Below are 27,070 nucleotides of genomic sequence, written 5' to 3'. Positions count from 1 at the left end.
TTCCTTCCACAGTTGTTGCATTATAAGTTTAGCTAAGAGAATGACAGGTCCAATTAATCCCAAAGGATCAAATATCTTGGCTATTTCCGACAGAACTTGGCGTTTTGTAATGTTTTGTGGTTGAGTATCTTGTGATAGTGAATATTTGAATACATCATGAGCGGTATCCCACATTAAACCCAGTGTTTTGACTAGTGAGTTGTTTATGTCTAAATTGTGTTCAGGATGAGCTTCAATATCTGATTCAGGAACGTTCTTTAGTAAATCAACATGATTTGATGACCACTTTCTTAAATGAAAACCACCCTTGGATAGCAGTTCAATGAGATCACTTTGAAGACGTAGTGCTGATTCGATTGTATGTGCTCCACTTAGAACATCATCGACATAGAAATCATTGTGCACTGTTTTGCACGCGATTGGAAAAATTGAAACTTCATCTAGTGCAAGTTGTTGGAGTGTTCGGGTTGCTAGATATGGAGCGCTTTTGGTTCCATAAGTGACTGTCTTTAGTTGAAAGACCTTAATTGGTTCAGAAGTGTGTGATCTCCACAAAATGGATTGAAGGCTGTGTTGAGAGGGATCGATTTGTATCTGACGATACATTTTCTCAATGTCAGCTGTGAAGACGTATTTATGCATTCTGAATCGGGAAATAATAGAAAATAGTTCATCTTGTACTCTGGGGCCATTCATTGAAACATCATTAAGTGAAAGACCAGTTGAAGATTTAGCAGAAGCGTCAAAAACAACACGTAATTTTGTTGTGGTAGATGATTCCTTAATAACAGCATGGTGTGGAATAAAATATGATTGTGATAAACTTTTATGAGGCATGCTAGCTGAACTGAGTTCCCCAATACATTGCATGTGACCTAGCCTTTCATATTCACTCATAAAATCCCTGTAGTCATTGTACAACTTAAAGTTTTTGGCAAGTCTGTTTTCAAGAGTAGCAAACCGTTTGAAAGCGATTTGTTTGTTATCACCTAGATCGGAAAGGGCTGATCAGAGTAGGTGGTCGACTGAAACATTCAACTTTAAGTGTTGATAATAAACATCCAATTATTCTTGATCACAAACATAGGCTAACACGGTTAATTGCAGAAGATCTACATGTTCAAATACTACATGCAGGACCACAACTTTTACTGAGTTCCCCAATACATTGCATGTGACCTAGCCTTTCATATTCACTCATAAAATCCCTGTAGTCATTGTACAACTTAAAGTTTTTGGCAAGTCTGTTTTCAAGAGTAGCAAACCGTTTGAAAGCGATTTGTTTGTTATCACCTAGATCGGAAACAGTATCCTTTAAAGGAATCTTTACGACGTATCTACCGCTTGTGTCGCGCATGGTTGTAGATTCATAATGTTCTTCACAAAGAAGATCCTCCCCAGTTAAAGTGGATTGAGATTGATAATCTTCTAATTCCCAGAAACGTTGAATATTACTGTTTAACAAGTCTAGAGATGATACAAAGTATGTATGATTGTCGTCAGAAACGTGTTTTCTTACTTCTACATTCCCTGTGACTAACCATCCTAATTTAGTTTCCCTAAGAGATGGACCATTGACTGATAACTGTATTGTTTTGTCACCAAGAACGTCCCAAAACGCTTGAGCCCCTAGGATCATGTCTATTTTTGATGGGTTATAATAATAAGGATCTGCAAGAGCGACATCAGGGGGAATCTGAGTTGAATGATTGAATAAAACACTCCCTGGTAACTTTTCTGTAAGTTTGGGAAGAATTAGAAAGTCCATTTGTGTAGTGAATTCAGAATTTCTAGAATTGACTGTAACATTTACGACATGGTTGACAGAAGTTGTATTACAATTGATGCCTGTTATTGATACTGAAGCCTGTCTTTTGTTTACTTGTAATCGCTTACAGAGTGATTCTGAAATGAAGTTTGATTGTGATCCACAATCAAGTAATGCCTTACATGAAACAATCTTACCTCTAGGACTGATGACATCAACAATAGCTGTAGAAAGGATAGTCTGAGTTGGTCTGCTAGAGGATTGATCATTGGCTGATGCGCCTACAGAAATAACCTGTTTATTATCCCCTGTGGATAACTGTTTGTTATCTGAGTGTGGTTGACTGTTCTTACCACAACTGTCTTTGTAAAGTGTTGTGTCTTCTTCCACAAGATTTGCAAACACTCTTACTTTTACACTGATTAGTTTTGTGAAATTTCAGACAGTTGTTACACAAATTTAAGCTTCTTACCTTGTTTATTCTATCAGGTATTGCTAGGTTGTGAAATTGTTCACATTGAAATACAAAATGTGAGGACTGGCACAGTTCACATTTAGGTTCTGAAGATGACAAGCATGGCTGTCGTGATGACCATGACTTGTTTTGAAACCCAGAAACAGAAGTAGGTTTATGTTTGACAGAGTTAACATCATTATGTTTAGGCAGTGGAGCAACTAAAGGCTTACTGTTATTATAATGAATAGAGTCAAGTATATGAAACCTATGATTTAAGAAATCATTTAGGTCTTGCATTGTTGGAAAGCTATTAGGCTTAAGATTATCTTGCCAATTCCTGAATGTGACAGGATCAAATTTGGAAGAAATCAAATGAATAAGTAGAGTATCCCATTTGTCAGTGGGTTCTCCAAGTGCATTCAATGCACGAATGTGCTTGTTGGAACTGTTGATCAGCTCTCTTAAAGATTGGACAGATTCTTTTTCTAACTTTGGTAGATTGAACAGAGAGTGAACATGTTTTTGAACTATTAATGTTTTGTTGTTATACCTCTCTTGAATGAGGTTCCAAGCTACTGCATAGTTAGTGGAAGTTAACTCCAAAGATGAAATTACGTCAAAAGCTTCTTTTTCAAACAAGATTTAAGGTAGTGCAATTTTTCAACGTCTGTTAGAGATTCATTGTAATGGATCATCACCGAAAACATATCAGAAAACGGAAACCAATCGTCAAAAGATCCATCAAAGGATGGCAGATTTAATACCGGTAGGTTTAGTTTAGGCCCTGAAACCTTGTCTGAAGTTTTCATTTGAATTGAAGTATTCTGATTGTTTGTAGTGAATGATTTGGCCTTACCTATTATTTTGTAGTATGCCGATTCAAAGGTTTCCCTTTCTACCTGTTGGGCATCCTCGTCATCCTCCAGTTCGATGTCCTGTTGGATGAAGTCAAATTTGTCAAGAAGTGTCTCTGCCTTGGGAAGCCTGACGCATAGTTCATTCAAAAATCCGGGAGAATCAATGGAATTTTCCAAGAAATGTTCAAATCTTGTTAGTTGTGCCTTGATTGTGCTTCTTTTCTTTATTAATGCATCCATTTTGTCTTGGAAAATGCTAGTTGCTAGCTATGTACTTTTGTCAAGTTGTTGATTGAAAAATTGAAAAAAATACTTTACTGAAAATAATAAAAACTGTAATGAATCATACTGGATTAAAATCCGGCTCGTTTTGACCAAAATGTAAAGTGAAATTGATTTGAATTGTAAAATAAAAGATAGAAAATATCTAGTACATGTTTATTGAAAGTAGCAGTGGACTGTAATATTTATAAGTTTGTTTTTAAAATATGTATAAACAAACAAAACATATGATTTGAATCACACATTGATAAATATAGTCTTTTTGAGAAATAATTGTATATAGGCTATGTAAATTATGTGTTTTTACACACTTACACTTACTACACACAGTGTTTCAAATACCATTACATAAAGCATTATCTGAGAAATCAAATAAAAAATATCCTTTTGCTTTTACATATTAGTATTGATTGAAATTATATATTTATTTATAGATTACGCATATATTTTCAGAGATCCAAGACCTTAAAGTATTAAAAGGTTTGGCTTTGCAAGACATTTTAACCGAAGTTCACCATTTCCTACACAGAGGTGAGTAAATTTGTAATTTAATTTTTTTCTTGTTAGATTTTTAAAGTAAGCCATGTATAAAATACCCCCGCCACAGCAAACCAGCAGACTAAGTGAATTCCAACTTGTCTGTCAACTAAAATATTTCCATAAATAAGACTTTTATTTATTTCCAATTTAAATATCATTACAGTAGACTCCCTCTTATCCGGACTCCTTGGGACTGAGGCCAGTCCGGATATAGATTTTTCCGGTTAAACCAACGTCCCCAAAAACTTGATAAAACGGACGGACCGTTTACTGTGATATTCGACTTAAATTTAGGAGAGCATTGTATTTAGACTTGTGATCAATGGTCTCAAATCTTTCCCACAAGAACAGTCGTTTCAGTACCACCCACTTCCTGCCGATCTAGTCCGGTTAAACCAATATGCTGATAAAAATTTTCCGGTTAAAGAGATGTCATTTCCGCCGAGTGTAGTCCGGTTAAAAAGATGTCCGATTAAAAGGTGTCCGGATAAGAGGGAGTCTACTGTAGATTTAATGAGTGCTTAGGTTTGCTGCTACGGAGAAGGTAAAAGTTTTTTAAACAAATGTTAATAGCATAGGATGAATTGAATGCATGTCATTGAAATTATCAAAAGACGATCTCTCAAACCAAGAAAAATCTGATTTGAAAATAATAAATCCTAAAGCTCCAATGTTGATAGGACTCCCTAAAAGACACAAAATTGATATACCAATAAGACCTATTGTAAATTTTAGATCAGCACCCACATACAAACTTTGTAGTTACCCAGGGTTGCCACCAGCCATGAAAACCTTGAAAAGCGTGAATTATGCGTGAATTTAGGTGACCATGAAAAAGTGCGTGAATTATGCGTGAATTTCGTCATTGGACCATGAATTCTCAAAATCATTATTAACAATTCAGCCAAAACCCCTAAATGTGCTGAATCAAATACTCCGTATTAAAACCATTCTCGAAATGAACACCGAGATAAAACGTCAAAGTGGGAGTGTCGAGATAAAAAGTTTTGTTGCCATGCCACGAACAGAAACGATTGCGTAGTTTATTCAAGGTCAAATCCGATCGTAACCGACGTCAGCCGAGTAGTCTAGAGATGGGAATTATCGTTGTTTTCCGGCAACGGTTATAACGATTAACGATAACGCAGCTGCCCAATAACGTGTTGCGGCAACCTGTTATTTCAATAACGATTGCCAACTCGTTGCCGCTATAAACCGTTGTCCGCCGGTCGGTGTTGCGGCGTTCAGCTATCATTGTCGGTTGATCAGTTCAGTTTTCAGTTTTAGTCGGGAGTCGGGCGTTGCCGCGTTGTCCAGACAGGATGCGTTATTCTAGTTCGTTTCAGAAGTTATCGTTGCTCTGGTAACGTTGCGGCAACGGCACTAATGGCAATGCATGTTTTCGTTTTCGTTGTCCGCGCGGCTTTCCTGCAACATTGTGTAGATAGATACGTTATTATAATAACAGGGAGTTCTCCGCAACGTGTTGCCGCGATAACGTTGCCGTGGCCGCAACACTGTTATTCATCCTGTTATGTTATAACGCCCATCTCTACCGAGTACCGATCTACCGATAAAATCGATGCTTTCGGAGCTAAAACATCGATCACATCGATGTTTGTTCCGAGTTTCTCGTCTGTTCTCTGCACTGAAACAGCCAATTAACCTAAAACCAATACAATTCAGTTACGGAAAACATCAATATTTCATTACTTTTGTTGGCCTAAAAGACCGATGTAACAAACCAAATCATCGGTTCGGTAATCTACCATCGATGTAAACAAATAACTTCGAACATCGATAGAAAAGACATCGATGTTTCGAAAACATCGACAATCGGAATTGATGCTCGCTCTCATTCTCTACTCTCTACTCTAGTGTTCGTGTGGAAGGAAATTCAGAGTAACCATAACCTAAAAGTTTTAAACTGATCTGAAACTTAGAAACGAGTCAAACGTTTGAAGTAGTGGTGGACACTGGACAGTAAGATCACTTGTTGCACTCGTGATTCCGTTTTGTGCTTCTTATAATTGATTACCCAACACTCAGTGGAACAAGTGTTCAGATTAAATATTTTTTATTACTGATATATTATACTTCCGATACTTAACAACGTTAAAATAAGAAGTACCTTGCCTTGCCATAAAGGTCAAAATGGCTTGCGCCGGCTGGAACTTAATCGTCTGCTGTGTTTGTTTTGGTCAAATATGTCGTCATTTCAAACTACTGTCAGTGTTTAAATGTGTTACACCTAGTAAATGTGTTACAACGTGAGATTAAGTTTATTTATTTAGGCCTAAGTTGCAAGAAGTCAATGTTGTGCTGAAAAATGGTGATTTCGTTCTGAGGAAGGTAAATGTAAATGTTTTAATTGATATTATAAGGCCTTACCTTAGCAATCCTGTTTTTTAGGATTTTATATATTTTATATATTATTTTATATATTATTTTATATATTTTATATATAGGATTTTATATATGTTTTTTTATATATTAATATCAATTAATATATAAGCAATCCAGAGGCTAAAATGATTGGTAAATGTTTTGTTGAAGCATATAACTAGGTGTTTTCAGTCAATACGAATCTAACTAATGAGATGTAAATTTAAATAAATAATTGTTTTAACTGTGATTTGAACCTGTGTAGGCAAATAATAATATATAAACTGATCCAATCTGGAGAAACATCCTCCTAACTAAGTTTATTTTAACCTTTTCTGTAATGTAATTAATTATTTTTTTATTACTTAATGTAAGTTAGCCTATGTCTAAACTTACATACATTCCATAACTTTTGTTTCGTTCTTAGCTTTAACTAAATATTTATTTACATAATCTTACCTTTTTAGAGTGTTATTATCAGTCAGTCGGTAACCTTTAATCTTCTCAATAAATAAAAGTTGGTTCAGGCCTAACTTAGCCTAGATTCAGCTTTGGATTACAATGTTGTAGGCTAGCCTACTGTGTTACTGTATAAAGTAATAAATTGCATGTGCGTTTTAGTAGGCCTAGATATGGCCCATTACTAAGATAACCGTTTCTTGATCATGTTCTTAACATTTGTTTTTATAGTAGCCTATTATCTTAATTTGATGTTCAGACAGTAAAGTTGTAGGCCATTGCTGGTTAAACCTTTTATGTTTAGATGCAATGTTTTTTAGGTTAGGCCTAGACCTAACTACCAATCCGACTTATTTTTTTAGTATTTATTATTTCTTCTAACGTTTGAATTTATCATTAGGCCTATGATGTTGTTAAATCAGATGTTTCAATTTTTTAAATAATTACATCGTATTATTACACACAAGATTTTTATTAATATCCTTTTTCATCTGTGATTTTACTTTTTTTAGACTGGATAAATTATATTAAATTCTTATTTTTAACTCTAAAATAAACGCATGAAATGTGTTTTATTTGATAGTAGCACACTAAACTATATATTGTCGATAAATTAATGTAAAATTCTGAACTAGGCAACACTCTTTTATGGTGAAATTGTGCGAGCATATACCCCATGAATTTTTCAAAACTACCAATGAAAACCTTGAATTATGCATGAATTTTTTTATCTCACTTTGGTGGCAACCCTGTTACCTAAATAATAAAATTAAAAACATTCTTAATTGGGATACAAACTACAGCATAAAAACAACATTGAACTTGTTAGCAAAATAACAAATCAAGAAATACCAACACATTCAAAATTTATATCTTTTGATATCAAGGACATGTATACCAACATTCCCCCAAAAGAAACTTTGAAGATATTAAAACATGATTTAGAAAATAGCAACATCCTTTCTGAACAAGAAATTAAAGAAATCACAAAACTGACAGAAACATGTCTAAACCAAAATTATTTTACGTTTGATCAAAAATTCTTCCAACAAAGAGAAGGCTTGGCAATGGGGTCCCCTTTATCTGGTTTGATAGCTGATATTTACATACATAATTTGGAAGAAAACAAAATTAACAATGATTTAAATCCATACCACTCAAAAATCAAATATTGGTACAGATATGTGGATGATGTCATTTGCCTTTTTGAAGGAAATGAAGAGGAAAGTAAAGATTTTTTTAAATATTTGAACACATTGTCCAAGAAAATAAAATTTATCCAAGAAATTAACGATAATGAAATAAACTATCTCGACCTAACTATTTCAAAAAACATAAACAAACACGATTTCAAAATTTACAGAAAACCAACTCAATCAGACCTAATGATACCATCAAATTCTAACCATCCTTGGAAATACAAACTATCTGCTCTCAGATCCATGCTAAATCGTCTTTTGAACATTCTAATGACAAAGAAAAATTACGAGATAGAATTAAACAAAATTAAATACTTAGCATTAAGGAATGGATATAAGCAAAACATTATCTACAATATGATTAGAAACATCAAAAGAAAGAAAAATCAAAATCAAGAACACAACAAAGAAAGAAAGAAGAAAGAGAAATTCATTAGTATCCATTCAATACAACTCTTAACAGGACTACAAGAAAAACTTTTCAAAATTCTGAATACAAAATTGGCTTTAAAACAAAAAATAACGCTTTCAATATGATAACAAATAACATTAATACAAATAAAGAACATCAAGACATCTATGACAAATCTGGCATTTACAAAATTAACTGCACTGATTGTGAACACTTCTACATTGGTCAGACAGGACGCTCTTTTAAATCTAGATTCAAAGAGCACATTCAAGCTCTTAAGAGTAACAACAGAACATCCATGAAATTAAACTTTGCTGAACACCTTTTATCGACCAACCACAATTAAGTTTTAAACAAAGGAAATCGAATGGATTCAACTGAAGAATATTTCATATACGAAGAAAATCTAAAAAATAAAAATCATCTTTTAAATAGCCAAATTCCTTCAAGAAACCCAATCTTTGACCAAATTTTAAAATTAAATAATCAGTAACAAAAATGTTTTTCCAAATCCTGTCTAGTTCAATAAATCATCTGTATATATATATACATTATATTTATTTACAAACAAACAATATAAACAACAGTTAAGTGTTTAATGTATTTTGAAGTTTGAAAATGGACTAATGTCCGAAACATGTCACTTCTTTTTATAAAATATAATATTCAGGGTGCTCAGTTGTACTTATTTACTTAAATATTTAATATATCAGCAGCCCTATTACGTGAACACCTAAATTAAAATTATATTTATATATACAGTAGAACTCCAATTATCCGAACTCCAATTAACCGAATCTCCGATTATCCGAATCGCTTACTTCAACAATTTTAAAAACGTAAAGCTACAGTAATAAGTTTTGCAAAATATCTAAGAATTGTTATTAAACACATTTAGCCAGTGTGTAATTTTGGACTTTGATGGAACACCAAAATTACACACTGGCTAAACTATTAACTTAATAACATGTATAGAATACTTGTACTAAGAGCATTCTAAACTGTAAAAATGTTCTGATTTAATTTATTATTAATTAAAAGTTCACTTAGTACCGAAAATTAGGATTTATCTTTAAAATTCCCGGAATTCCGGTAAAACTCCGATTATCCGAATATTTGATTATCCGAATGTGGTCTGGTCCCTATTGATTCGGATAATCGGAGTTCTACTGTATTTATATATGTGTCCGTTAGCGCGATAACACGAGCAAAATTGATCCGATTTTGATGAAATTTGGTACAAACGTGTAAACCTACATTTATTTGAATGAGTTCGCGAACCAGCATAATCGGACCATGGGATCAGGGGTTTATGGGGGGTTTTATGGGGTAAAAATGGGTTTTTCTCATTTTTGACCCTAAAAACTTTAATTTTCTAAATATCTCTCTAAATTATTTTGAAGAGCTTAAAAAAACAAATAATTTAGTATATTGAAGTGTTTTTGAATGTTCATTAACTACGTAGAAAATTAAAAAAATTGAAAATTGAAAATTCCCATGTTATTCTTATGGAGAATAAATAAACTGTTCTAGTTTGCTTGTTTATGGATATATTTTAATCAAATTTGGCAATTAGGTTTATTTCATACTAAGCTATCAATATTTCAATTAAAAAAACACACCTCAACATCTTCCCCGTAGGAGCAAACCTAACTATTCACTAAAATTAATGTTATTTAAATAGGAAATAAATCTGAAAATTTATAGGGAATATATTAGTAGAAATCAAGCCGGGTAAATGGAAATTCGCTTAGTATGCAGGTTTGCTGCGACGGGGGTATTTTTAATTTTCTCTGTAACCATTAGACATACAACAGCGCTTCAATATACTAAATTATTCCTTTTTTTAACCTCTAGCTTTAAGCTTTAAGTGTCGGGGGAGGGGGTGAAAATAGGACTTTTTTTACTTTTCCGCAAATTACTCAGCCAAAAAGAACTCAGCCAGCTCATCAACCTATTCCGAACATCTAATTTCAGAAAACCATTCATACACCTCAATAGATGCCAACTTAAGAGATCTTGCATAAAGCCCCCAAAAGCAACAAGCTAAATACAATAGAACATTTTCATATATATAACGCTACCAAAACAGACCCATCCCTCATACTAAATGACCAAAAAATTTCGCCGCTAACATCATGTTCGATTCATTAATTGAAATAAGAAATAAATAATACAATACAATATTATCAAACACCTGTTTGCAACAAAATACATAACTCTATGGAGTGATAAGACCATGCTGCTAGAAGCGAAAGTCATCACATCCCAACTTCAGAGGTTAGGTTTGATAAAGATGAAGATCATGGCCATGCATCTATGTTGTTTCCATTTATGTCTTTGTAAATATTTATATGTGATCAATGTGTGTACAAATTATACCAAATCGACAATATCTCAAGCAAGAGATGGCAAACAAGAAGTTTAGCTAACCTATGGATAACGTTACGATGTAGAAACCTAGGTCTCCACTATATAATAAATTGGATCGTAAGGTAAGCCTTAGATTTAATTATGTTCAATAACAATCCAGAGGCTATATCTAAAAAAAAGAGAAAAAAACAATCTTAAAATGACTTTTTAGGAAATCAGTTTTTATTAAAAGATTTATATCTCGGGTTGTCAATATGTCACAAAGTTATTTATTGTCTAAATTTATTAATTAAAATTTAATTAAAGTTTGGCTTTATTTTTATTAATCACTAAGGTATAACTGGATTTTGCGCTCGAACTAAGGATAACCAGTGACTCGTGAACCGCCCCTAAGTGGTAGGTCTAAAATGCATAGTTGGGAAAGTTAGTCAAAATTTCTAACTAGTTAGAAGTTGGAAGTTAGTCCCATAAAAAGCAACTGATAGAAGTTACTCTTCAGTTAGTTTAAAAAGTAACTGATAGAAGTTATTAGTTAGTTGAAAAACTAACTGATAGAAAATAAAGTTAGTTTTAAACATCTGTAGAAGATAGCTGTTTGTTGGACAGTTGTTTTAAAGGATTTCATATGTAATGATATAATGACACATCTGGGTTACTAATTGTGTTTTAATTAAATATTAATTAAACATCGTCACATTTACATTACATTTTACATTCATTACTACAACAAAATTTACTTGAAATGCCTATTAAACTTTAAAAGAAGTTATTATTCAAAATTGGTGTCGCCGATTCTTCCTCGTCTGTTAGTGATGACTAGGCTTGCCGCACTGAACAGGCGTTCGCAGTGAACAAAGGTGTTTTTTTAATTTGTAGATATCTTATTATAATGTATTTGTTTCATGACTAGTGAATATTTTGTTAGTAAATTTATGTAAACTAAATAATGATTTACACATTAGTTTGCCGTGAGTGAATACTTAAGCAATGTCAGTGTGGTAGCCAGGTACACATCGGCAACGTCGCAGATTCGCACGTGCTCCCGCCCGGCTGGGAAATATCGTACAAACACCAGGCGGCCCGCTGCCAGTCACAGGAGAAATTTTTGTCTACAAATATAAATCTGTTTAAAAACAACCTTTGTTCGCATTATAAATCTGTCATATTGGTGTTATTTCTTGTGTCATAGCAAACATGATGGTATTTTGAACGAAATTGTCAGTGTCTTATTAACGATGTTAGCATGCGTTTTAAAAATTAACAACAGCATAAAAACTATTGTGAATAAAATGATTAAAATGCATGGAAATGTTAACAATAAACCTACCAATAAGCCATAAACATTTCAGAAAGATTGGCTCAGTGGTTTGTTTACAAATAAATTTTAAACTTCAGTCTTAGTGCAGAGTTTCTTAAAAACCAGTACTTTTTAGGATCTTTCAACTATATAAATTTTTATAATAAACGGAAATTTTTTTAATTGACACCACGTAAAATGTATTTAAACCAGCTTATATTAATTTTTGTTTCAACAAAATCGGATAATTCATCTCAGAGATATTTAGGCTCTAACTCGAGTGCACATTTATTTCCCCGACAAAGGTGATACAAAAACTTGTCATCACTCTGTTTTCAATAGTTCAAAAGACAAAAACAAATAGTGATCATCTCACCTTTCCTGACATAAACATTACTTACACAAACACAAGTTACAACTGAAGTTCCCGGTTAGGTCAAAACACAGTTTGTTGATGTTCAATTAGCTGAATGTTACACTAAAATTAATTGTACTGCCGTATTGCGTTTAACTTAGAAACAATTAATGGATTACGAAATATCAGATGATTTTTTAAAGTCTGATGAAGTAGTTTTCCCAGTGTGATGAAAATATAGTTTACTACTAAATTTAAAAGTGACCTATTTGTGGCGAGATAAAGTTTAAAGAGCATGGGAAACACATTGAGAAATACACTATAACTGTTCTAAAAAATAAAAATTTTAATGTTTATTAAAACAAGGTGGTATACACGATAGTATACACATAATTACTATTTTTAGGGAACTCCACAACTACAGTACATAATTTGATTTTGTTGAACAATATTATAATCATGACTTTCAGTTTCTACATAACTTGAAAAGTTAAAATGCTGAGAAGTAGCAAAAAAAAGACTTTGGATATTGCAAGCAGTCTCCACATCCTATTGAACAAATTTGTAGCATTTTTTACGTATGTTTCTTGCATGGTTACTTTGGAATGCACTGAGTTGAGTACTACTAGTAGTTAGGCAAAATGTGTTACTCCTATATTTTAAATTAACTCATTATGCAACTGATATTACCTTTCCTCGATAGATTGAGTGTTTACTAAACATTGGCTTCAATTCAACTAAAGAACATTTTATAAAACTTAATTTTTTATAATTTACTTTTTTTCTAGCACCAACTGAAAATGATATACTATTTTTTAGTTTATTTAGCCAATGTGTTTGTAACTATTAATAGTGTACCTGTTGCTCGAATTCGAGCAATTGCTAAGTATTACAGGCCTCATTTTAAAACGAATAACAGTCATAATTTCTGATGACTTTAACATATTCAGCTCAAAGATTATGGAAATACTCAAGATGCACATAACAGATCGATATAATTAACATTTTCTACAAATAGCCTTACACATAGCAGCAATATATTTCCAGACACATTATGTGTCCAAAAGCCTAACAGCACGACTCACTTCCCCATACCGCCCTGAGCGATAGGGATCATTTTTTGAAATTCGCTCTAACCTTTCCTCTCCCCTTCATGGGCAAGTTTTCATTCCTTTTCTTTCTTAGTTTTTGTTTGTTTCTTTTTTTTATTTTAACGCCTGTATGTATCCCTGATTTTTCCTATTTCCCTAGCTAGTTTTCTAAACGTCTCAAATGTGTCCTTGTCACTCATCATGTTTTATTTTCTCATCTCTAGACCTATTTTATCCAAGACATCTTCCTGTTCTCTCCTATTTGTCTCCTGAAGTGAACAATGTATAAATACGTGACTCGTGGTTTTTATTTCTCCACATCTACATACTTCCTTTCCACCAGGTGAAATCTCTACAAATTCACCTTGAAATTTTCCATGTCCTGTGACAAACTGCGTTTCATAATGGTCCATCTCCCAATCTTGTTCCAGTCTCTTTCTGATGTTAGGTATATATCCGAACGTTTACCTTTAAAACGTTAACATAAACCACTCTGCTCCCAACGCTTTTGCCACTCATCTAATATCTCCTTTCTTCTGTTTCCGATGTAGTCCTACCCACCTCCTTGTCTTCCAAAATCAACAGCTTATGCAGCGATTATCCAACAGTCCTAAATTGAATGTGAAATCTTCAGGCGGCTGTTGGAGAGCACACTTAAACCCAACACGGAAGGGTGCTTGCTGTATTCGGCTATCAACGACAATGGTATCATTTGTATTTCCATCGCGTCTACCAGTTAAAGTTCGTCGGCCTCCTCCTATTGGCCGTCCTGGTCAACGTCTTATAGTATCCATTATGTCGAACTTTTTTTGGTTATTTTTTGATTTTGTGCAAAATTTTAATATAACCAGCTGTTTCAAATATTAGTGTCAATTTCAAAGTATTCATCTGTTCAAATGTAAACAAACATTTTCTCCCTAAGAATAACATGGGAACTTTGAAGGCCACTGGGCAGAGCCCTGATGGAATTCCAAAGTTTTTTTGATTGATGGCAAAACTACATGCTAAGACCTTTCTAACGACACCTTGGACATGGTGATCGGTAGCACCATCACTCCAAAACAATTATGACAAAAATATGCCTATCGTATTAAATATATAGATGTTTTGTTTCAATAATCAGTGGTAAGTGGGTAAATGTACAAGCTACTGAACGATTAAAGTGTACTTGATTTATGGGTTGAACCCAGAACTCTACGACTGATTTGTAAGGGGGGGGGGGGGTTTCTTGATCAGTTTTTTTTGGGGGGGGGGGATTTGAGTCATAAGCCTTTGGGGGGATGGGCACCCCTGTGTAGGAAAAATACTTTAAACTAAACAACTGAAGTTACTAAAGCATTTTACATTACATACCGTATTACTTATATTTTAGCCCGGTATTATTTTATTGAACCGTTTTGGTTGACTCGGATTTTTGTACATCTAATTAATTTCTTTGCAAGGATGTAAAATACTTATAAAGATATTGTATTGGACTACCATTGACTCATTCTAGGACATAAATACAAAAAGCTTGTTAAACTTTCAGTGGAACTGCCTGCTGACGTCCTCTCAGAGTTGTTGGTCAAATTAGCAGACATTGAGTACCGCCTTACCTCTGGAACACCAGAAAATTTGCAACTGAGTGCTTTGGTTGGAGCATTTCATCTTGCCCGACAACACCTAGAGATTCCAGAAGTGGCAGCTTAGAATCATCAGCTAAGATTGTAATTCTGTTGTGAGATAAATAATTACAATTACCCTTTATCAGTTGTACTCTTGTTTTGTCAATTTCTAGCTTTCTTAACATGGTAAGTAAACTCATTCCATAAACACAATTTTAAAAAAATCTATAATTTTGCTGAATTCGTAAAAACGTAAAAGTTCAGGCATTTTAGCAAATTTCCTTATAGGGAAGTGTGAAGTACTATAATATAGTAAGTGACATAGAACAAGTAATAGTTTACAAATATACAGGGTTAGTAAAAAGTCTGGAGACCCCCTGTTAATTTTTTAACTGCCCATACTAGAAAAACTAAACTTGGCACACCTTTATGGCATGTTATGAAGTACTTTTAGGGCATAACCACCACTTGGTGTACATCCCCAAAATAAGGGATTTTGGGGAAACTAAAAAATTTCAAATGTTAAGACCGATCGAGTGACCCGTCATTTTGAAGGTCATGATAAAAGAAAACTAGTAACGCAAAAAAGAGGTCTCTATCTTAACACAGTAAAATACGGCAGCAAATCTATATCTATAAAAGAGGAACTATGTATGTATGTGTGTGTGTGTGTGTGTGTGTGTGTGTGTGTGTGTGTGTGTGTGTGTGTGTGTGTGTGTGTATACGTTATGGACTCCGAAACCGCTAGACAGATTGTAATGAAACTTTCAGGCATTGTTAAGCATCTTTCAAGGATGGTTCGAGTGAAGTTTGGTGCAGATCCGTCAAAAGGGCTCTGCCCTAGAGGGTTTTAAGTGGGCCAATGTCAGACTTTTTGATCTACAATGTTTACAAATAAATATAATTTAAAAGCAGATGTTTACTTTCACCAACTGTTTTGTAGGTTTGAATAATCACAACATTCTGTATTAGCATTAGTCATGATTTGAAATAGTGCCACAGTGTTTCTACAGAGTGCAGCACAGCAAACTATTTACTTTTTAATAAGTCCAAATGTATTAAACCCCAATCGCAGCACACCTGTGCACTCAACAACGTTTAAATTCTTTAATGTTAAATATTAAACCTTTATCAAAGTTTATCTTCTATACTATTATAAAAAAGAGGTGGTTGCTGTATGTGTGTATGTGTGTATGGGAAAAGTAAACTCGAAAAATACTGGTCGGATTGGGCTGAAATTTGGCATGATGATAGCTCACATTCCCGATTAACATATAGGCATATTCTTATTTCAAAAATCCTTTCGGGCTCCGCCCCAGTGGCTCTGGAGTTTCCCATGTTAACCTTATGAGAAATGGAATTATTGAATCTTAACAGCTGTTTCAATTAAACAAGTTGGTTCTGTTCTATGATGTTCAATAGCATTAAAGTTACAAGGATTACCAACAGGGTGCAGCACTATTATTTCTTTTACATTTATGACAACAGCTAATTTGCAACCAAAAGGTGAGTGAGCGTAGCGAACGAACTTCAACCTGGAGGCGAGTTAGCGTAGCGAACGAGCTAACCTGAAGGCAAGTGAGCGCAGCGAACGAGCTCCAACCTAAAGGTGAGTGAGCGTAGCGAACAAACTTCAACCAGGACGTGATTGAGCCATGCGAACGAGATAATCTTGAAAATTAAGAAGTTAAACGGGGCAAAGCCCGCGGGTTACAGCTAGTAAACAATAAAAGGGATGACTTTTTAAAATTTATGACAACAGCTAATTTGCAACCAAAAGGTGAGTGAGCGTAGCGAACGAACATCAACCTGGAAGCGAGTAAGCGTAGCGAACGAACTAACCTGAAAACAAGTGAGCGCAGCGATCGATTTTCAACCTGAAGGTGAGTGAGCGTAGCGAATGAACTTCAACCAGGACGTGATTGAGCCTTGCGAATACTTATGAAGTTAAGCGGGGCAAAGCCCGCGGGTACGGCTAGTTGAATATAAAATTGCAAGTTAATTCTGATTTCTAAATATTTCAATCAGCTGCAATTTTTTACTGGATTGAGATAGAGACCTCTAGTTTGTGTTGTTGGTTTTCTTTTACCAGGATCTTCTAAATGAGGGGTCACTCGATGGGGCTTAACTTTTAAAATTTTGAGTTTCCACCAGATGTACACCAAGTGGCGTTTATGCCCAAAAAGTGTTTCATAACATGCCATAAAGGTGTGCCGAGTTTAGTTTTTCTAGTATGGGCCAGGGGGTGTTCAGACTTTTTACTAAACTACTTACCTGTATATCTATGTTTAGTAAAAAAAAGTGTTAAAGTGGTTTGAATTAGAAGAAAAAACACTTTTAACATCAAAATAAATCTGAGGGAATCGTATCTTTAAATACCCCTGCAACAGCAAACCTGCAGACTAAGCGAATTTCTATTTGCCTGATTCGATTGGATTTACACTAAAATGTCTCCTTAATTAAAAATATCACATTTATTCCATATTTAAATAGAATTAGTTTAACGAGTACTTAGGTTTGATGCAACATACAGGGAGTGTAAAAAATTGGTTTTTTCCAAATGTTAATAGTTTAGTATGATATGAATGCATCTTCCAAATTTGATCAAAATATTCAAGCATAAACTACAACATAAACAAGCAAACTACAACAGTTTCTTTTTTCTTTTTGGAAAATGGGAAAAACCAATTTTTACCCCTTAAAACCCCCTAAAAACCCCCGTTCCCATAGTCCAATCACGCTGGTTAGTGAACTCGTTCGAATAAATGTAGGTTTACATGTTTATACCAAATTCCATCAAAATCGGATAATTTTTGCTCAAGTTATATTGTGCTAATCGACACATATACTGGGGAGCGAGCTGGTCTAGTGGTTAGAGCGCGGGACTCCGGTTCCTGGGGTCATGGGTTCAAATTCCGCCAAATCATCAATGGATTTTATCTAAGTAGTAATGCCGTAACCCCTAGGTCTAGCCTGAAGTAATGTGAAAAACAATTCCGGGCTCGTGCCTAGTGTCCTAGGAAAAAAAAAAATGATACATATACTAGGCGTACGCTCATTCTTCCCGTATTGGGACGAAACAAAGACAGTGAAAAAGGCTGCACTGGTAAAGGCGACCAGAATACACAGTAGTACCCTAATTGTTGCCGCACATACAAATTATACTGGATCTAGCAGGCATGGTTCAGCATGGATGCTCAAACAGTGTATTGCAGAGCAGATCATTTCGAGAATGCCAAAGGTCTCGGTACAGATGTGGTGAATGTCTGGCCCAAACTCATATGACGTGTCAATAAGAATCTAGAAAATAGTCAATATCCAGAGAATTTTATTTAACGCTAAAAATTGTGAACTTATTCTTAGTGGGATTCAACATCATCTTTGGTCAAGTCTTAGCTGAGACATCATTAATAGCTCTAAGGAAGGATTCAAAATCATGGAGGGAAGAAACTTTCTACAAACAGTTTTATATCGTCAGCGAACTAAAGAAAAGGAATCTTGATAACTCTCTTGATGTCTTGGGACGAATCTAAAGAATATGTTTATCTAAAGAATATCTTAAAGATGTAGTAATGAAAATATCTGAAATGTTGTTGGTTTTTTTCATGATATTTTTTTTATTTACAGAATGCTATCTATATACAGGGTGATTTGTACTCAGTGTGACAAAATTTTTTTGATGTAAGTACAAAGTAAATGAAGTGTGATGATGCATATCAAATGTTCCAAGTCTCAAAATTAGCGTCCCAAAAAATTATTTTATGTTTTTCAAAAATAACCATGCTTTTAAACTTAATACGGCGATTTCTCAATTACCTGTATATGGTTTTGAGTAGATAATGTCATTTTCGTGTTCTACGTTAAATTTTGGACAAGAATAATGGAAAATGGCGGAGGATCAGTTGTAAAAACTCCATTGTAAATATATTCAAAGATAAAAATTAAGATATTTGATAAAAATTTTAAAAACAATGGTCTATTGCATTTTTCACACCCTGTATACAAGAAAGTGTCGGAATATGTTAAAAACTGCGCCATTTTATAAGCTTTCCAACGATATGCTACACTATTGAGGTTTATATCTGCTTATGTACGCTTTAATGGTTTGAAGACTACAAAGCATGGTGTCTTTAACATTTAAAACATAGAAAGTCGGCATGTATTAAGCAAAAGTTGTATTTTTGATTCAGCTTGAACAGTAAAAACAGTAAAAAAGTTCCTTGTTTTCTGGTATTCAAACCACTAAAACAAGCAAAAAAATATCTAAACCTCAATAGTGTAGCATATGGTTGGAAAGCTTATAAAATGGCGCAGTTTTTAATATATTCCGACACTTTCTTGTATACAGGGTGTGAAAAATGCAATGGACCATTGTTTTTAAAATTTTTATCAAATATCTTAATTTTTATCTTTGAATCTATTTACAATAGAGTTTTTACAACTGATCCTCCGCCATTTTCCATTATTCTTGTCCAAAATTTAACGTAGAACACGAAAATGACATTATCTACTCAAAACCATATACAGGTAATTGAGAAATCGCCGTATTAAGTTTAAAAGCATGGTTATTTTTGAAAAACATAAAATAATTTTTTGGGACGCTAATTTTGAGACTCGGAACATTTGATATGCATCATCACACTTCATTTACTTTGTACTTACATCAAAAAAATTTTGTCACACTGAGTACAAATCACCCTGTATATAAAATCCAATGTATGTTTGTTTGTTTGTTTGTCCTTTATGGACTCCGAAACCACTCGACAGATTGTAATGAAACTTTCAGGAATTATTAAGCATTATTCAAGGATGGTTTATGTGAAGTTTGGTGCAGATCCGTCAAAAGGGCTCCACCCGAGGGGCTCTGGAGTTTCCGCATGTTAACCTTAAGAGTACTCATATTAAATGGAATTAAAGAATCTAAACAGCTGGTTCAACTAAAAAATTTGATTCTGTGATGTTCAATAGCATTAAAAAGTTAATAGGTATACCAACAGGGTGCAGCACTATTTTTTTTTAATTTATGACAACAGCTAATTTGCAACCAAAAGGTGAGTGAGCGTAGCGAACAAACTTCAACCTGGAGGCGAGTTAGCGTAGTGAACAAGCTAATCTGAAGGCAAGTGAGCGCAGCGAACGAGCTCCAACCTAAAGGTTAGTGAGCATAGCGAACAAACTTCAAACAGGACACGATTGAGCCATGTGAACGAGCTCATCTTGAAAATGAACGAGCATTTGACATAAAACCACATTAGGACAGAACGACGTCTGTCTGGCCAGCTAGTTACATCATAAAATGACAGGAAATTTGTCAATTACAGTATAATACTTAAAACTTAATAGAAGTATTAAAATTTAAACAAAATAATTTTAATAATTAATATCCTACCAATTTCCACTTAAAAATTCATTTATGTTTTGTTTAGCAACCAGTCTTTGCTATCTTTTTTAAATTTGTTTGGATTAGAGATGTTTTTTAAATGATCAGGAACTAAGTTGTACCAAAGATTACATAGCATATGTAATCTTTGGTTGTACTATTTTGGTGCAATGTATTGAGGTGATGCTTCAAATAGTGATAATCTATGTATGGCTAGTGGGCTTAGTTAAGTTCTTATGTCTAGTGAACATAAGCCGACTTTTGAGTTATACCACTGACTATTGGATACAGTTGTAATAATAGTCAACGGTTAATTATGGATTGTGTGACTCTCCTTGAAAATGGACAAATTGTTAAATACCCAAAATAATGATTTTAAAGTATATAGGTGTTAAGGCCCAATCAATATATATAAAGTATATAGGTTTTAAGGCCCAATCAATATACATGTTACACTCAAACTCCGAATTCGGACAATGTCCGAAATTTTTTCCGACTTTGCGATGTGGACAGTGTGAAATACGTCGTGGAGTGAGTATTTATTTTCGGACATTGGCCGAAGCGAAATACCCAGACCGCGTTGTGGGTAAACTAGTTTACTCAAATGCCGAAGTCAAAATGTTCTTCGGCGATTGAGCAAAGCCAAAATACCCACAACGCGATGGAGCAAATGCAATTGTCCTCATCGGGAAGTGAGTACTTCTAGTTTGCACAAACGCCGAATAGTCTGTATAAACTACCGCATACACAAAAATCAACACGAAATCCACAATAACTAGGTACGGTAAAATTTACGTTTAAAATTATATTTATTTAATGTTGGCTACGAGTATAATAAATAACATTTTAGAAAAATACAGGTAAACAGCAAATTACCGAATAGGAAAAATTATAAAACGGCATATATCAAATACACATACATTAATGTTTTTCTGCTATGCGAGCAACCTTAAAACGGCGACTATTTAATAGTTAAGTTAAGTTACATATGTATTGTACTTGTTGGCTCAGTATGTGCTGCTATGTCATATAGAATTGCATTTTATGTATAACCTAATACAATTTCACGATTTACCTAAACAGTTTCTCTTGTAACCACACCTGATCCTGTTCCCTGTTTCCTTGTTGCCCTATCAATTTTGCTTCGATCCAGATGAAATCATTGCTTCTTTGCGTATTCCGTAGGTAGTACTTGCTCTTCAGGTACATCTTCGGTGCAAATAAATTTATTTGGCATCACCTGGAATTGGTTTCTCGAGAACTATTTTCCAGAACTCCATGGTACCAAGAGTCCCCGGTCAACATCAGGAATGCTGCCCATTACGTTGTCTCCGGCTGAAACTGAGATTAATTTTCTTACTGTGTTCTGGACATTTTTTGTTTCTGGATGTTTAAGGAAGTTACACAGTTTTTCCATGTTCTATTAATAGCACATTTTCTTAGACAAAGAGTGCACAAAGGTTTGCTAACAACTAATCTATATTTAGGTCTTCATTATGGATGTCCTGTGAGATGAAAATTCTGCGTTTGAACTATTCAGACTTCTGTGATAAAAGTTTCCCAACTTAACCGTATACTGTAAGCCTACGCAATACACTAATAATAAACCTTATTTTCATCAAAGAACCTGTGTATCTAATGTCAATGCAGTGAAGTGCTTATTTTGCAAGGAAGCTCACACAATTTATAAATGCGAACCTTTTGGGCGACAAACTCCCGCTCAGCGTAGGCATTGGATTAAAGCTCAAAATGCTTGGTTTCATTGTTTACGGACTTCGCATAAACTAAATGAGTGTACCTCAAAGGCTAGCTGTTTTAAATGTGGAGCAAGACACAACAGTTTGAATGATAATATTGGCCTAACCAACAAAGTTCAGGTTAGGGTAGAGCAGAATAATAAAGTAGGTCCTAATAAAAATTCCCTTCAACCAGCTGAAAAACTTGAGTCAAGTCCCTTCCATGCATGCAGCAGTGTTAGGTCTTCTTTTGTTTTGTTAGGAACTGCTTTAATTAATATAAAGGATAGATCAGGTCAATTCCAACCAGTTAGAACTTTGATTGATTCTGGATCTCAAACTTCCTTTATAACTGAAGATTGTTGTTATGTTGAGCACTTGGGGTAATGAAAAACTACAAGCTGTTAAATATAACATTTATTTAAAAAATAATGAAAGTAAAAGTTACATCACATGGCGGTCACATCGCTTCCAATTACATGAGAGCATAACGGAAATTGTCAAGTACAAAAAATACAAGTGAAATACGTAACCAGTTTGTCCAACCTTAACATGATAATTTGCTAGATTACTCATGTAACTTAGTAGTATATATATACATACTAGCTGTAATCCGCGGGCTTTGCCCCGTTTAACTTCTTAATTTTCAAGATTATCTCGTTCGCATGGCTCAATCACGTCCTGGTTGAAGTTTGTTCGCTACGCCAACTCGCCTCCAGGATGAAGTTTGTTCGCTACGCTCACTCACCTTTTGGTTGCAAATTAGCTGTTGTCATAAATGTAAAAGAAATAATAGTGCTGCACCCTGTTGGTAATCCTTGTAACTTTAACGCTATTGAACATCATATAACAGAACCAACTTGTTTAATTGAAACAGCTGTTAAGATTCAATAATTCCATTTCTCATAAGGTTAACATGGGAAACTCCAGAGCCACTGGGGCGGAGCCCAAAGGGATTTTTGAAATAAGAATATGCCTATATGTTAATCGGGAATGTGAGCTATCATCATGCCAAATTTCAGCCCAATCCGACCAGTATTTTTCGCGTTCACTTGTCACAAACATACATCCATACATCCAAACTTTCTCATTTATAATATTAGTAGGATACATCCAAACTTTCTCATTTATAATATTAGTAGGATATTATAACACCCTCACTTAATCTAGCAAGAATCACATGATTTATGAATTTAAAACAAGACAGGTTATGTACGGGGTGTCCCACGAAGGGGTTTAAACGTTTGATTTCATATTACGCGCCCATTCATGCACCAAACTTTTTTAAACTTTACACAGTTTACAAAGTAGGTTCTAAAAATATTCTGGAAAAATTTCAACTCCCTAACCTTAGTAGAAACAAAATGGTGGCAAATTGACAAATTTACCAATGTGCTTTCTATAAAAAACTACTTTCATGATTTATTATTAGTTATTTATTTATTATTATTATTTATTAGTTATTTGATTTATTTTTAGTTTTCTATTAGGCTATGTTCTAGTTTTTTTTTATTTAAAAGTCATATTGCCCTGGAAAGTAACAATAAAAATATTTTATAAAACCAAAAATACCTTTTTTAATGTTTTTAAAGTAACTCTTTTCAATATGCCGCCATTTTGTTTCTACTAAGGTTAGGGATATGAAATTTTTCCAGAATATTTTTAGAACCTACTTTGTAAACTGTGTTAAGTTTCAAAAAGTTCGGTGCATGAATGGGCGCGTAATATGAAATCAAACGTTTAAACCCCTTCGTGGGACACCCTATATTTAAACCTACACCATTAACACACAGATTATGTTTAGCTGCGTTTAAACCTTTCGTAAGCATGTCAGCCATCATTTTATCACCAGATAAGTAACTTACACTACAGCAATCAAATTTTGTTTAGTCCAATGTCTGATTCGATGGTGCTTTACATCTATGTGCTTACTGCGGTTATGGCCTTGATTGTGACACAATTTGTTTGCACTTTGGTTGTCATTAAAAATAGTCAAAGGTAGAGGACATTTGTAACTCAGCCAATAGACCCTGAAGATAAATACCTTCTTTACCACACTCGCTAATTGAAACATACTCAGCAAATGTTGAACTATCAGCAAGACTTTTGGAACGCTGTTTCTTAGAACACCAACTTACAGCAGCACCATTAAATTTAAATACATAACCAGTATAAGATCCCCTATCAATTACACAATTTGCAAAATCTGCATCAGCAAAGCCTTGCAACAAAAATTCCCCTTTATGATAGCATAGACCCAAATATAAAGATCCCTTTAAGTAGCATATTACTCTTTTAGCAGCAACTAAATGCTTGTCGTCATTACACAGCTGTTAAATTGGCTTAAATAGCTTACAGCATAACTTATATCAGGGCGTGTGCATACCGATACATACATTAGAGCACCAATTAATTTTTGATAAAGACCATTTTCAATAGGTGTCTTGGATTTGGACAATTTCTGTGACACACAAACAGGGGTGGTAACAGAATTACATTCGCTCAATAATTTATCAATAATATCTTTGACATAAGATTCCTGGTCTAATTTAATCGACCCTTCCATCCTATTTCTAGTTACCCTCATGCCAAGGCACTCTTTGATAGCACCAAGATCTCTCATCTTGAATGGGTCAGCAATTGCAAGCTTAAGTTTACGCGTTTCATCAACTGAGTTCGAAAAAATATAAAAATCATCAACATGTAAACCAATAACAATAAGAAAATCATTAGACTTCTTAATATATTTACACGGATCATACTTAGATTGACAAAAGTTCTGAGATTCGAGAAAGGAATGAATTTTATCGTTCCAGCATCAAGCTGCCTGCTTAAGTCCATATAATGCTTTCTTAAGACTACAAACATTCCCTTCATCACCCTCCTTAACAAAACCTTTGGGTTGTTCCATAAATATTTCTTCATTTAGATTACCATTCAGAAATGCTTTCGTACTATTTCTAAATCTAATTCAGCGGCTAGGCCAAAAAGAATTCTAAGTGAAGATAACTTAACTACTGTACTGGAACAAAAGTCTGGTCATAGTCTTAACCTGGTATTTGACTAAACCCCTTAGCGACTAATCTAGCTTTATGTCTTTTTGATCCATCAACTCCTCTTTTCAATTTGTAAACCCATTTACACTTTACAACATTAGAATCTGGAGGCCTATCAACTAATTCCCAAGTAAGGTTACTACTTAAAGCATCAATCTCTTCTTGCATAGCACGTTTCCAATGAACACTATCCGTACGATTACATATATGCTTCATCAAAATTCATGGGATCATTAGGTTCTACAGATAAAATACCCCCGCCGCAGCAAACCTGCAGACTTAGCGAATTTCCATCTGCCTGATTAGATTTAAACTAAATTGTCTCCTTAAAAATATCACATTTTATTCCCTATTTAAACAGAATTAGTTTAATGAGTACTTAGGTTTGCTGCAACAGGGAGGGTAAAAGTTTTTTTTAATGTAAAATATTAAAAGGTACTATGGTTTAGTAAGAAATTAATGTATTTTCCAAATTTGATCAAAATATGTTCATAAACAAGCAAACTACAACAGTTGACTTATTCTCCATAAGAATAACATGGGAATTTTAAAATTACAATTTTTTTGAATTTTCTCCGTAACAATTAGGCCCATAAGAACGCTTCAATATACTAAATTATTTGTTTTTTTAAGCTCTACAAAATGGTTTAAAAAGAAATTGTGAAATTTTGTGTTTTTAGGGCCAAAAATGGGCAAAACCTATTTTTACCCCATAAAACCCCCCATAAACCCCCGTTCCCATAGTCCGATCATGCTGGTTCGCGAACTCATTCAAGTTTATCCTGCCTTACACATTCAAACCAAATTTTATCAAAATCGGACAAAAATTACTCAAGTTATCGTGCGGATGGACACATATATATATATATATATATATATATCTATATATAGATATATAAAAATTTGAACGAATGGTGTTTTTGGCCTCTGGGGACATCAAAATGAAAAAGTAAATCGGTCCCGGGCTTAGGTCTTACCATGAGACCTACGGTAATAGCTACTTCCCTATAGGAAAATTCGCTAAAAGCGTATTCAAAATCATTGGAACGCTTAGAAAAACAAAACAAAAACAAATTAAATCCAGACATAATCTTAGAAGATTATAAATTACAACAGGTAGAACATACAAAATTTCTTGGTTTAATAATTGATAAAAATCTTGCCTGGGACAAACATGTTGATCATGTTATCAAAAAAATGTCTTCAGGAGTATCTGCTTTAAGACAAATGTATAAAGTTTGCAGCTTAAAAACATTAATATCAATATATTATGCCTTAGTTCATTCTAATTTAGCTTATGGAATCAGTATATATGGAGCAACTACATCAAAAAACTTAAAACGGATTTTATCGTACCAGAAAAGGGCAATTAGGGCAATGTTTAATTTGAAAAGGAAAGATTCGGTAAAACATATTTTTACCGATCTTGGAATACTAACTGTTCATGGACTATATGTCTTGGAAACTATTATTTATGCAAAAAATATTACAAAAACTCAGGTATCAAACAAAATTAGTCATAATTATAACACTCGTTCTCAATCTCACATTGATTGACACAATCTAGAATTTTATAAAAAGAAAACAAAATTCGCAGGAAATAAATTTATGTCCCATCTTCCAAAAATACTTCTAAATGAAAATGATACAAAAAAGTTTAAAAATTGTCTGAAACAGTATTTGATTAAAATTTCCCCTTATTCTCTTGAAGAGTTTTGGGAGAACAAATAAAATAAATATTCTGTCTTATTTTTAGTTCTTAAATGTAAAACATTTTATTTTGTAATATCTGACTCTATTCCTGTACAATTGTACTTAC

At 33.9% G+C, this 27,070-nt stretch overlaps 1 protein-coding gene across 1 annotated transcript in view; it reads left to right on the top strand.

Annotated features, from left to right (window-relative positions):
* LOC128995486 (replication factor C subunit 5) overlaps window positions 1-15,221 on the top strand; it is a 78,788-nt gene extending 63,567 nt beyond the window's left edge. The window contains exons 8-9 of the mRNA XM_054420535.1: window positions 3,818-3,895; window positions 15,004-15,221. Coding sequence (XP_054276510.1) covers window positions 3,818-3,895; window positions 15,004-15,164 — 239 coding nt within the window. The 3' untranslated portion in view covers window positions 15,165-15,221. The remainder of the gene's footprint in view (window positions 1-3,817; window positions 3,896-15,003) is intronic.
* Window positions 15,222-27,070: the final 11,849 nt, after the last annotated feature.

The sequence above is a fragment of the Macrosteles quadrilineatus genome, unplaced genomic scaffold (genome assembly GCF_028750875.1).
Source record: "Macrosteles quadrilineatus isolate MER2022 unplaced genomic scaffold, UCM_ALF_1.0 Scaffold_1__1_contigs__length_201487025, whole genome shotgun sequence".
Taxonomy (NCBI): domain Eukaryota; kingdom Metazoa; phylum Arthropoda; class Insecta; order Hemiptera; family Cicadellidae; genus Macrosteles; species Macrosteles quadrilineatus.
This window is presented reverse-complemented; position numbering and strand designations above follow the sequence as displayed.